Raw genomic sequence first — 12,956 nt, forward strand, 5'->3', positions numbered from 1 at the left:
ACATAGTTGCCAGAGATAAGCCCTACATAACTGTTAACCATGTGCCATCTATTTCTTCCAAACAGCCAAGTCGTTTTCCCCATGAAATTGGCATTTTCCTTATGAGGGCTTCGGGTTGGGGGAGGGGACACAGCAATGAGTTCACTGACATTAAGACTCTGCCTTACATCTAGGAAATATTCATCCCTGAGAAAGGCCTGTGATGTGAGTCTGCAATTGACTGAACTTTATTTGGGAAAATTAATGTGCTGCTACCACTTCTGTTTTGTTTTGTGTTTTGTTTTGTTTTGTTTTGTTTTACAAGTGCTGCTCAAGGTAAAGTGTGGCCATGTGTCAAATATCCATGCAGTTTCCACTTGAACCATTTTGATAGGCTTATAATAGAGGAAACCCTCATCATAAAGTTTACAGCAACACACATCAGTGTCTACACCACTCCCACACTCCACGGTGCTTGGAGTGCATTGTGTTGACTCTGAGTGTGAGTTTGCCAGGTCTGCTGTAACAATGGACCAAAACCCAGTGGCTTCAACAACTGAAATGGACTGTCTCATAGCTCTGGAGACTAGACGTCCACAGCAGGGCCATGCATTTTCCCTGAACTTTGGGTGGTTGCCAGCAATCCTTGGTGTTTCTTGAATCATAGCTGCAGAACTTCAGTCTTGGACTCCATGGTCCCCTGGCAGCCTGCCCTATGTGTGTCTGTGTTTCTGCATGGCACCCTCTTCTGTGTATGTCTGTCTCTATGTGCTTCTCCTTTTTTTTTTTTTTTACGGTTTTTATTTACTTATTGGAGGGAGTGAGACAGGGATAGTGAGAGAAAGCAGGAGCAGGGAAGAGAGGGAGAAACAGGCTACCCGCTGAGTAGGGAGGCCCGGTGCGGGACTCAAGCCCAAGACTCTGGGATCATGACCTGAGCTGAAGGCATTCGCTTAACCAACTGAGGCACCCAGGCACCAAGCTTCTCCTTTTCTTATAAGAACACTGGTCCTATTGGATTAATGACCTCATCTTAACTTACACCTTAATTATATCCGCAAAGATCCTGCTTCCAAAGAAGGTCATTGGTGTGTCCCTATGCCAAGTAGATTGAAGGTACAGGGAGTATCTTCCAGCATATAAATTTGGGGGAGGAAATAACACAATTCAATCTAAACACTCCAATTTTCTAGCTTTTGGAATAGATTTTCTAATTGCCTTTTAGGGTCCTCTGAGTACATCAGGTCCTTCCCTCTGAAAAGGGACAGCGATGTGAATATACTGGCTCTCCGGTTGTCTCCTACAGAGCCATGGCTCAGCAAGGCACATAGGGCCCTCTGACCCCTGCATTCAAGCCATGGCTTGTCTGATCCTAAGACACTGCCTGTAAGTCTGGTTGCCCGACTTCTAGAAGGATCCAAGAGACTTGGAGAAGGTCCAGGGCAGACTGTGGCACAGAAGGCCTGTTCTCTAAGGGCGGGCTGATGAGAGGTGTGTGTCACATGGAGAGGGTACCATGGAAAAGGTGAGCATGGGTCTGCTCCCTTGAGCTCACTGAGTTTGGCTGAAAGTCACAGTGGCACAAACCCCAGAGAGAGAGAGAGAGCAAAAGAAGCAATAAAGCGTAGGGTTGTTCAGGCCAAGATTATAAATAAGTTCTGGCAAGGTGCGAGAGACCCATAGCACTGTAAAAGGGTCTATGCAGAGAAACCAGTCAAGTCCTGTCCTTTGGAGAATCGGCATGGTGAATCATCATGTCTTCCTCCAAAGTGGCCCTGTGTGGCACTCACTGCCCTGTTAAGATACAGTGAAGTGGAACATGGTTTTGGTTTTAATTTTTGGAAAGCAATCTTTTGATTGGAAAACTGATGGTTGGCGGGGAGGGGAGTCCTTTTCCATCACTTTTTATTTTATTTTTTTAAGATTATATTTATTTGTCAGAGAAAGAGTGTAAGTAGGGAGAGCAGCAGGTAGAGGGAGAAACAGACTCCTGCTGAACAAGGAGTCAGATGCGGGACTCGATCCTAGGACCCTGGGATGCTTAACTGACTGAGCCACCCAGGCGTCCCATCATCACTTTGTATTTCTAAATCATCTTTGATGCGTATATTTTCTTATAATAAAAAAAACCTAGTAAGAAAGGAAAATCAGAACAAGCTCTCCCAGCTGATTAGCTGTTTTCCCGTCAGTTAGATCTCAGGAGAACACATAACTTTAGGCAAATTCAGCTTACCAAATATTGCTTGAGTTTGGAGGACAGAAGAGTATCCCATGGGGTGCCTGGTGGCTCAGTGAGTTAAGCCTCTGCCTTCGGCTTAGGTCATGATCTCAGAGTCCTGGGATGGAGCCCCACATCGGGCTCTCTGCTCAGTGGGGAGCCTGCTTCCCCCTCTCTCTGCCTGCCTCTCTGCCTACTTGTGATCTCTCTCTGTCAGATAAACAAATAAATAATCTAAAAAAAAAAAAAAGTATGCCAGAACAAATCGCTACCTTCAAGGAGTTTGGAATCTTGAAACAAAGTTGAAATTTATAAGCGATTAAAGAATAGAACAAGATAGCCTCTCTAAAGTCCCAAGCACATAAATTGATGGCTGAGATGGGGCCCCTAGGTGGCTCAGTCAGTTAAGTGTCCGACTCTTGATTTCAGCTTGGGTCATCTCAGGGTCTTGAGATGGAGCCCCACATCGGGGTCTGTGCTGAGCATGGAGTCTGCTTAAGATTACCTTTTCCTCTCCCTCTGCCCCTCACTACTTGTTCTCTCTTTCTAAAAAAAAAATAGAAATAGAAATAAATAATAATAATAAAATGATGATTGAGAAGGGCTTTGTGGGTTGGGGTGAGGGGTTAAGCTCCTATCTGGCTTTGGCACTTGAGTTCCAATGGAAAAGATGTGGGGCCTATCTTTAGTGGGTAGTGGATAGAGTGGCCCCTCTTTTCCTTTAAGTCTTGGTGGGTCTCCAACCCTTCCCCACAGGTGTGGGTATCAGGAGGGCAAGGCAGCAGTCCTAGTGGCTCCTTCAGCTGGCCGATGTCCTTGTCTCCCAGCACCATCCACGACTCCTACCCACCCAGGCCCTGATGACACTTGACCACGGAGCCTGGGGCTTGAACCATCCCTGTTGTGCCTGAGTAGTCGGGAGACCTCTACCAGGAAGCCACCATGTATCCCACATAGAGTCTCCTAGCCCAGGACACTGAACACAACCTTTCTGTGATGTTTTCTGCCCTCAGCTCCATCTTATCAATTAGCCACCCCTGAGGATCTGGCCCTTGCTCACTTCTGGGCCTTTAGTCTCCCAATACACTCTCCAACTTATCCCACAATTCTCACAAGTAACCAGCACTGTCCCAGACTAGGCAGAGCCCCAGATGTTGACAAGCAGCTCCTTGACAACTCACTCCAGAGCTGCCTTTCTATCTCCATGAAACCCATCCTCACTGTTGGATCTTGGGCTTGTCTCCACATCTTCACCAGCAGCTTGAGGCCACCCCAAGAGCCTGGTTTCACTCAATATCACTGCCTCCACCTGGGATGTTTCTGGTCACTTTTTTACACCATTGTTTCCCAGGGCCCATTGTCAGCCCTGTGTAATCCCGAGTATTACATTCTCAACTGGCCCACGAGGGACCACTGTGATGCCGCTTTTCTTTCCAACTGTCTTCGAGTGGTCGCATGCTCACTGAGCTAAGCTCATCTCAAGAGGATGAATTCTCTATCTTCATGCCTTCTGTATATGGGAACTCTACCTGCTGCCCTTCTCCTCCTCCTTCTTCTCTTTTAGTAGGGGGACAGGCAGAGGGAGAGAGAGAGAAAGAGAGAGGGAGGGAGAATCTTAAGGAGGCTCCACACCCAGTGTGGAGTTCAACATGGGGCTTGATCTCATGGCCCTGAGATCATGACATGACATGAAATCAAGAGTTGGATGCTTCACCGACTGAGCCATCCAGGCGCCCCTACTTGCACGTCTTCTGATGTCCATGTCCTGGGTGTGGTGCCTACTTCTTCTGTTCAGTGCTGTCTATGACCCTGGGACCCATCCCAGCCAAACTGACTTCCCAGCTAACTCTGACACCTTGGCCTACTGCCCACCCAGGGCCAGCCTACGTACTGGTAGTCCAGTAAACTTGGAGGATACCTCAATACAAGTCCTGTAAGCCCAGAACAATTTTCAGTAAGCATAGCCCCTCTCTGCCGTGGGGTGAGGGGAGGATGAGCTAGAGCTGGAGTCTTGCAGACCTGGACACCAAGTCCCAGCTCTCCAACTTGCTGGGTCTCTGACCTAAGCAACACACTTAGCTCTATGAACTGCAGTTTTCCCTTATGAAATGGGGACAAGTCATACCTTCCTGTAACTTTTTGTGGGGATTAAATGAGATCACGTATATAGAGTGTCTGGCCTCCTGCTTCACCCACAGTAGCCTCAACATACGTGACTGAGCTTTCTTCTCTCTGTGATGTCTCCATCTTCAAAGTGCACTCACATGTTGTCATCATGGGGACATATCAATTTGCCTCTTTTTCTTTCATGTAATGTCTCCCTGCAATGCTTTTCCATATTGGATTGATCGTTTTCATGGTGGCATTCCATTGGAGAATGTACTGTAGGAATCTACTTAGTCATCTCCCTATTGAGAGGCATTTTGGTGATTTTTAGTTTTGGCCTGAGCACACATTGTTCCGTGCAATAGTTTCTGCAGGATGAACCCCTCCCGGGTGGTACTGGGCAGGCACATCTTTACCGTTCCTCTCTGGTATTGTCACACCCCCTACAGAAGGCTGAGCTGATTCACCAAGCTGTGTCCTTAGCAGTGCATGAGTAGGCATTGTTGAGTGTTGATTGGTACTTTTTTTTTCTTTTTGTTTTTTAGCTAGTCTTCTAAGATTAAAGGTAACATGTGATTGAAGGGGTTTTTTGTTTGTTTGTTTTATTTATTTTTTTAGACTAATAGATACCTAGGGGTCTCTCATGGAGGCTTTAATTTATTTTTCCTTTAAATATTAGTGAGGATAATCTTTTCTGATATGTTTTGTTAGTTTCCTAATGGTATTTTCTTGGATGTTAATCACTCCCGTGGATATTGACTCATGGTTTTGTACTGGTTTCTTGTAAACTTTGGATAGCATCCATCGATCATCTTCATCTTGTGTGTTTTTTTTGTGTTCCATTTCGTTTCATTTGAGTTTAGTTCTGTGTTCCTCTTTGGGAGTCTTAAATGTTATGTAGTTCGACTGTCCACTCTGCTTACATCATTAAGCATTTGTGGTGGGGAGAGCTAGGCCCCGCCTCATGCCTGTCCATTTCCTCTGTCTCAGGTCTGCCACGTGAATCTGGAGGGGCAGCCTTTCTACTCCAAGAAGGACAGACCCCTGTGTAAGAAGCACGCACACGCCATCAACGTGTAGGGAGCCCGGAGCGTCTGATGCGGACAGGCTGGGAGCCGCTCCTGCCGCTGGCAACAAAGGATTCAAGGAGGCTGATGTTTCTTTTGGGGGAAAGGAGGAAGACAGGAAGCTACTGAGCCCTTTTGAAGTATAATTTTAGTCCTTCCTTCTGCACACAGATCGTGTATTTGCATAGTTCAGACTAGAAGCCAAATGAAGATTCCTCAACCAAGCTAGTAATTAATCCAAGGCTGGAGTGGTAATTCAAATGTTCAGAACAGAATTCCAAGAACTCCAAAGTGAAAAACAAAAAAAAGTCATGTTCTCGAAGCGACACCCTTCCCTGAGGTCACCAGAGCAGGGACAGAGCTCAGGGCGCTGTTGGAGACTCTGGAGTGTGCTGTGGAGTTCTCTAGAGCTTGTCTGGCAAGCAGACCCAAGTGCCAAACAGTACTTGCTGTGGGGTATTTTTAGAGCCATAGCTGAGGGCTTGTTAGCTGAGACTGATTGGGCTTTCCTCGCCAAAAAAGGAAGTGTTACTCCGTTACTAGCGTCACGGAGCCACCTCTGCGCATCAGACTTCAGACCTGGAACAGAGTTGAGCGTTCCGAAGGAGTCCAGGCGTCTAGGAGGTGCCTTCTGGGAGCCGCGGGGCGGTTGACAGGGCTTTAGGAAGGGCTCTGGCTCACGTCTAAGACATCCTATGTCCCCAGAAGGTTGAGCTCCTTTTTGAATTGTGATGGGAAAGTGGAATTGGGTTTTTCCAGTTTTGCTTTGCGTGTGTGAGAGGAGATTTTAAAGCGACTCTGGGTTGTGTCTAGACTTTGTTTTGCTTTATGAAGTTTGTGAGCGTGAATGTCCAGGCTTATGCATGTTTTTCTCTCCCAATCCTGGGACGGCTCACTTATGAAGTCTTCCTCAGCACCCCTTCGCCCAACAGGCGTGATGACCTGTGGACAAGAAGAGAGAGACGGTGTCTGAAACAGGATGGCAGACTAGGCTGGGAATATGCCCGAACTCTGCATGGGGAGAGGAGCGTTACTTTCTGTCAGCCTCAGTAAGAACACCAGTGTTGGCAGCACCTCCCACGTCAGACCTGCACCAGGCTTCTCAAGAGTTCCTTTCAACGCAGTGCACTGATTACGTGCCGGGGTGTTGACTGTTGGGAGGAGAAGAGGGACTGATACGGTACGCATTTGCCATTCTGGCCTGTAGTTTGACAATGGATAAGCTGAGTTGATCTAGAACTTGTTTAAGTACTTATTGAAATAGTCTTGGGTCTTCAAACTTCTTTAAACATTAGTGATAGTTTGAGTTAAGTAAGCATTTTAAAGCTGTTAGGTGACAAAGAGAGAAGCTTGGTTTCTGAGGCTGGAAATGGTACGTTCTCTTTCCCTTCAGGAAGCACTGTCATTACGCTCATGGAACAAGGCATGAAGCAGGCAGTTTGAGGGGGTGTTTCTCACTCGAACACAATAGTTGGGCACTCTTCCAACTCACTGCTACCCTCTCCTCACTCCTGTTTTGGATTTTTCTCTTTGCATGTTTTATGAGAATGCATTAGAACATTTTTTTTCTTCTGAGAACTAAGGCTTCCAGGGGACTGTCTTTCTCCCTGAGTGTGTTCCTTCTCCTTGAAGGAGAAAGAAGCAGCAGGATGCGTCCCTAGCAGGAGGCCCGTTTTTTTTTCAAGGGTGAAGCTGTGTCTCGTACATAACTGTGCTCCTACCCCCGGGCCCTTCTTTACCTGTGGTGCGGTAAGAAAGTGAATCTAAAGTACCAGACAGTAGAATCTGCTGGGAGTGACTGGAGATTTTTCAGGAGTTGCAAACAAGTACCTTGGAGCATTCTGGAAATGCTCCAGAATGCTCCATTTTTGGAAAGTTCAAATATACAGGGATAAGGAGGTTGTTGGTTGTACAGAAAAGCTCTAGACAGGTTTTCTCTTAAAGCAAAAATGAAAACAAAAACACGTTTTCAGGGATTGGTCTAGAGGAAAGGAAAAACAGTTCCCAAGGGTTAAGTTTCCAAAAATATCTTTTAAAAGGGTTTAGGCGCAAATGGACGCACACATGCCCGTGTGATCATTAAAAAAGTACATGATCATTAAAAAGAAAAGTGAAGCATCTCAAAGAAGGACTTCATCATGGTCATTTAGTGAATCGGTTTTTCTACATCTCAGAGAGAGCGAGTGTCGATTCTGAGGGACTCTTTAATTTACTGAAACACATACACAAAAACCATTTTAAAGGTAGTAGAAGAGGATAGTTTTGAATATGGGGTTCCCTCGGTGTTTGCAAGTTTGGCGTAGCTTTGAGGATAAGGTTGTATCTATTTCAAGTTAACATCAGGGCTGTCCTAGGACACCAAATAATTTCTAATAGTTCCTGGTGGGGAGTACACTTTGGATCTACAGTTCTGGTGTCTTCATTTTTGACATTTATTTAACACTTATAAACACTTATAAATTTTGCAATGGAGTGATTTATGTCTGCAGTGTTTGTGTTAGGAATCTAGCTTTTATAATGTTAGCTTTTCAACTCAGGTACTTTTGCTTTGGGATTTTTTTTTTTCAAGATTTCAAAAGTGGAAAGTAGTGTGATAGAGGTGTGCACAAAAATATTTTGCATGTTTGTTTGGTTTGGGTTTTTTTTTCGTTTTTTTGTTTTTTGTTTTTTGCCTGTGTGAATTCTACTTTTTAGCACAATAAAACCTAAAAAAGGATGAGCAAATACAAATATTTCTGTGTAAAGTTTTTTCACATGACACCAAAACTAGATTATTTCCATACAGATGAAAAAAAAAGTTTAAGGCAAAACAAAATGTCCTACGGAGAAGAAGCACAAATAACTCACTTGCTCTGTTGGGTGTGTGGTCCAAAAGCAGTTTAATTGCTTTGTTTAAACAGACAAGGATATGTGAATAATATGAATGTTTTGCATACAAAGGGAATTGATCAGGTAAATAATAAAGTGAAGACCAGGCTTTGCCTTTTCTTTTTGGAAAAGTTTATTTATTTAGCTACTAGGTGATTAAATATTTCAGATTTATTTATTTTTATTCTGTTCTAAATGGCTTCATTTCCAAAAAAGTTGGTATATTTTCTTCCATGTCTTTTGTTTTGAAATAAGCTCAGAGAAAAACCCTCTCATGGCACTTTTTTTCTTTTTTAATAAGGAAGACCCTTCTGAGGATACTATGCTTAACGAAACCAATTCCCTCTTTGTTAAGGTATTCTGTTTCCAGGCATTACTTGAAAAGTAAGAGAAAATGTTTATAATTTATTTGATTTTTTTAGTACCTCAATCAGATTTTCAAAGAGCTGTGCAATTGCAAGAAGGAATAAGATATTATTTTAGCACTTTTCAAAGCTGTAGCAAATTAGATGGAGAAAAAGAAAAAAAAAAAAAGGAGTCTCATAGAGTCATAGAATGTAAAGTTGGAAGGAATCTAAGAAATCCCCTGGGCACTTTCCAGATGTGGAAACCGAGAAAGGGGAAATAGCTTCCCAGTATATTCGGTCTGGGGAAGCAGCTGGGGGCCATGCACTGAACATGGACTTTGACATGTTAAGACCAGGGCTTAGATCAAGGTGATCTAATATCAACAAGGTGATATTGGCAGACCAACTCTCATCCCTTCTGAGAGTGAAGGTACTGACACCTGCCTCCCAGGTGTTTTGAGAGCTAAATGCAATAGCTTTTGTTAGAAATTACAACACAAATGTTAGTGACCATTATCACCAATGGAGTAGGTGAGAACTGAGCCCAAGGTCCTTACTCTTCCTTGGTTTTCTTTTCTTTTTTTAAATTTCTTTTCAGCATAACAGTATTCATTGTTTTTGTACCACATTCCTTGATTTTCTTAACTCCTTCAATGTGTCCATTCAGAATAAAATGCTTTGGGAAAACTTGAAGAAAGAATAAATATTACACAAGGAGCTGGGAAATATGAACCACCTGGATGAAAATTTGGTAGAATTACCTTGTGCTAGAATTTCTGCCCTTTTCACAGAAGAAAATTTGTTTATTCATTTGTTCATTCATTCATTCTTTCAACTGATATTTATTGAGCACCTACTCTATTCAGGTGCTGGTCTGGACACTGGGAAAATAATAGTAAATAAAACAAACAAAAACCGCTCTTCTCATGGAACTTAAGATTCTAGGGGTTTGGAATCTGCAAAACAAGATAATAACTATCTTACGTTGGACTAGTTCTGAAGCGAAACAGCTGACTATTGGAAGCCACTCTACAGGCTAACCACTGGCATTCATCTGGACTCAGGCTCCTTCATGACAAAGATGTGGCACAAAGAACAGGTTCTGGATCAAATCATAGGAAAGGGCTGCATACACTGTTTTTTGTTTTTTGTTTTAAAGATTTTATTTATTTATTTGACAGAGATCACAGGTAGGCAGAGAGGCAGGCAGAGAGAGTGAGAGGGAAGCAGGCTCCCCGCCAAGCAGAGAGCCCGATGCGGGACTCGATCCCAGGACCCTGAGATCATGACCTGAACTGAAGGCAGCGGCTTAAACCACTGAGCCACCCAGGCGCCCCATGCATACACTGTTCATTCTAGAGAGTCACGGTATACATTCATGAGCTGCACTAGTGCCCAGTCCCCAGTAAAGAAACTTGCTTCATTTAATTTAGCACAGGATATGGAATTCCAATTTTGAAACACCTCTTAAAGTTTGGGTTTAGGCTTTCCAGGTTCTAGCTTTCCCAGGACGATCCTGACCAAGTTAAGAATTTTTCTCCATGTTCCACTCACACACTTCAATCATCTCAACAACTTGGGCAATGTATGTTGTTGTTGTTTTTTAACAGATTTAATTTTCAGAGCAGTTTTAGGTTCACAGCAAAATTGAGCAGAAGGTACACAGGTGGCCCAGATTCTCCTTGCTCCAACTCACACATAGCCTCCCCCATTATCAACAACCCCCACCAGAGTGGGACTTCATTACAATTGCTGAACCCCTCCTGAGGTGTCATTATCACCCAGAGTCCACAGGTTACGTTAGGGTTCACTCTTGTGGGTTTGACACACTCACATGCCTTGGGTTTGAGCAAATATATGATGACATCCCGACGTCATAGAGTTGCAGTAAAAGCCTTCTGTGTTGGGGTGCCTGGGTGGCTCAGTGGGTTAAGCCTCTACCTTCGGCTCAGGTCATGATCTCAGGGTCCTGGGATCAAGCCCCATATCAGGTTCTCTGCTCAGCAGGGAGCCTGCTTCCCCGACCTCTCTCTCGGCCTCTCTGCCTACTTGTGATCTCTCTCTGTCAAATACATAAATAAAATCTTAAAAAAAAAGAAAAGAGCCTTCTGTGCTGTACCTACTCACCTGACAACCACTGATCTGTTTACTGTCTCCATAGTTTTGCCTTTTCCGGACTGTCATAGAGTTGGAATCACACAGTATGTAGCCTTTGTAGGCTGTTGGCTTCGTTCACTTAGTAATATGCATTTAAGTTTCCTCTAGGTCTTTTTATGGCTTGACACCTCATTCCTTTATAGTGCTGAATAATATTCCAGCAATATATCTTTTCATTACACGAACATTCAGTGAGTGGCTGGGCTCTGGTGTAGGGATGGAGGGTGTACAATCCAGACAAGGTTCTTGCTTTCACTTTCAGGGACAAGACAAGCAAGAAGCTGGTATACATCATCAGTATAATTTGAGGCAGTGACTGCTACAGGAAAATAAAACAAGAGCGTGGTGTTGGGGGCCACAGTAAGCTACTTTTGGCTGGGTAGTCAGGGAAGACTTTCTTGGAGATAATATTCGGATTAAGGGAGGTCTGAATGATGAGAAGAAACCAACCACACCAAAGTTTGAGATAGAGTGTTTCAGAAGGAGGGAAAAATACATGTGGAGGCTTTAAGGGAAGGATTTTGGCACAGGGAAGGCCCAGGCTTGAAAGTACAACTAAGGAGAGGGCAGTAAGAGAGGAGGCGAGGAGCACAGAGGACATTGTAGGTCTCAGTAAGACATGCCACATAATGCTGTCAAATTCCTGCCAGTTGAAAGGAGATAAATATTTGAATCCAAGAACTCCACTTTAAAAAAAAAAAAAAAGATTTTATTTATTTATTTGAGAAAGAGAGAGAGCACACGCAAGCACAAGAAGCAGGAAGGGGCAGAGGGAGAAGCGGGCTCCCTGCTGAGCAAGGAGTCTGATGTGGGACTCAATCTGAGGACCCTGGAATCATGACCTGAGCGGAAGGCAGATGCTCAGCTGCCTGAGCCACGCAGGATCCCAAGAATTTCCATTTTTGATAGAAGAATAAATTTTACTTTCCCTGGGGTGCCTAGGTGGCTCAGTTAAGTGGCCGACTCTTGATTTCGGCTCAGGGTCGTGAGATCAAGTCCCGTTTTGGGCTCCATGCTGGGTGTGGAGCATGCTCAAGATTTTCTGTCTCCTCTTTCTCTGCCCCTCCCCTCCTCCCCCTGCTCTCAAGTGTGCTCTCTCACCTGAAAAAAAAAAAATTGAAACTGTTCATCAAGCAGTTTCAGATGAATATGGCAAAACTAGTTCCATACAGTTGTCTAACGTCGGGGAAACAGATCTGTGTAGCTATAGCTCACATTGTTTTCTGAAATCTGGGAAACAGACACATGCTTGTATATTCACCCACACAAATTGCACACACACATTAGGTTTTACTTAATTGGAATCACACTATATATACTGTTCTAAGATTTTCTTTCTTTTAAAAACAATGTTATGTTTTAACTATGAACTTTACTGTTTGATCCTACTTAAACCTCTATAGGGGCACCTGGCTGGCTCAGTTCAAAGAGCATGTGACGCTTGACCTCGGGGTCATGGGTTAGAACCCCAAAATGGGTGTAGAGATTATTTTTTAAAAATAGATTAAATAAATAAAGCTCTACAAAATACATAATAAGGGTAATCTAAGTAATAATGACCCCAAGTTAATGTGTTTATTGAGCTTGTGACATAAATTCTGCCATGAATTTTGTCAAGGCTGTCAACTACTTTGCTGAATTATTCGACATCTATGTCTTCCATGTACAGCTCTCCTGAGATCCTCAGGCTCACATATCCAGATTTTTTTTACTGTCTCTCCTGGATATCCTACAGCCATCTCCAAGTCAGCCTATTTCATAGGCTGGAGGAATGGCCATGGCTGGGTTCTTCCCATCTTTTCTCTTAGTACCCTTGAGGTGCAGTGGTTGATTCAGGAAGTGGGTTTGTAACCAAACCAGAACAGTCAGAACCTTTCCCTGAGATTTTGTTAAACCTGGAGCTTGGAAAGGGATAGGTTTTTCTCTTACTGGTGGCCAAGCTGGAAGAATGTTAGTCCAAAGGCCCTGTGTTCCCTCCTGTGCAGAGAAAGTCTGTCTGCTATAGGAGAGAGAGAAGCTAACAGATACTGAGAAGCAAAAATTAGAAATGAGGAGGAGGAAGTGTTCTGCCAACATGAAGGCTCCTGGATCTAGTCATTCCTGAGGCGCCACACCTATCTCTTTCTTGATGTAATAAATTTCCCCTTGATCCTTGAGCTTGCTTCCATTGGGTTTCTGTCTCTTGCAACCAATACAATGCCCATGCTGGATTCG

At 43.9% G+C, this 12,956-nt stretch overlaps 1 protein-coding gene across 6 annotated transcripts in view; it reads left to right on the forward strand.

Annotated features, from left to right (window-relative positions):
* LDB3 (LIM domain binding 3) overlaps positions 1–8,115 on the forward strand; it is a 60,856-nt gene extending 52,741 nt beyond the window's left edge. For 5 of the 6 annotated variants that reach the window (XM_044239977.1, XM_044239978.1, XM_044239976.1 and 2 more), the window contains one exon: positions 5,294–8,115. In XM_044239977.1, coding sequence (XP_044095912.1) covers positions 5,294–5,383 — 90 coding nt within the window. In that variant the 3' untranslated portion in view covers positions 5,384–8,115. Of the gene's footprint in view, positions 1–173; positions 205–5,293 lie in introns of all 6 variants that reach the window. The other variant, XM_044239979.1, reaches the window with a different exon arrangement.
* Positions 8,116–12,956: the final 4,841 nt, after the last annotated feature.

The sequence above is a fragment of the Neovison vison genome, chromosome 2 (assembly GCF_020171115.1).
Source record: "Neovison vison isolate M4711 chromosome 2, ASM_NN_V1, whole genome shotgun sequence".
In the NCBI taxonomy this organism is placed as follows: Eukaryota; Metazoa; Chordata; class Mammalia; order Carnivora; family Mustelidae; genus Neogale; species Neogale vison.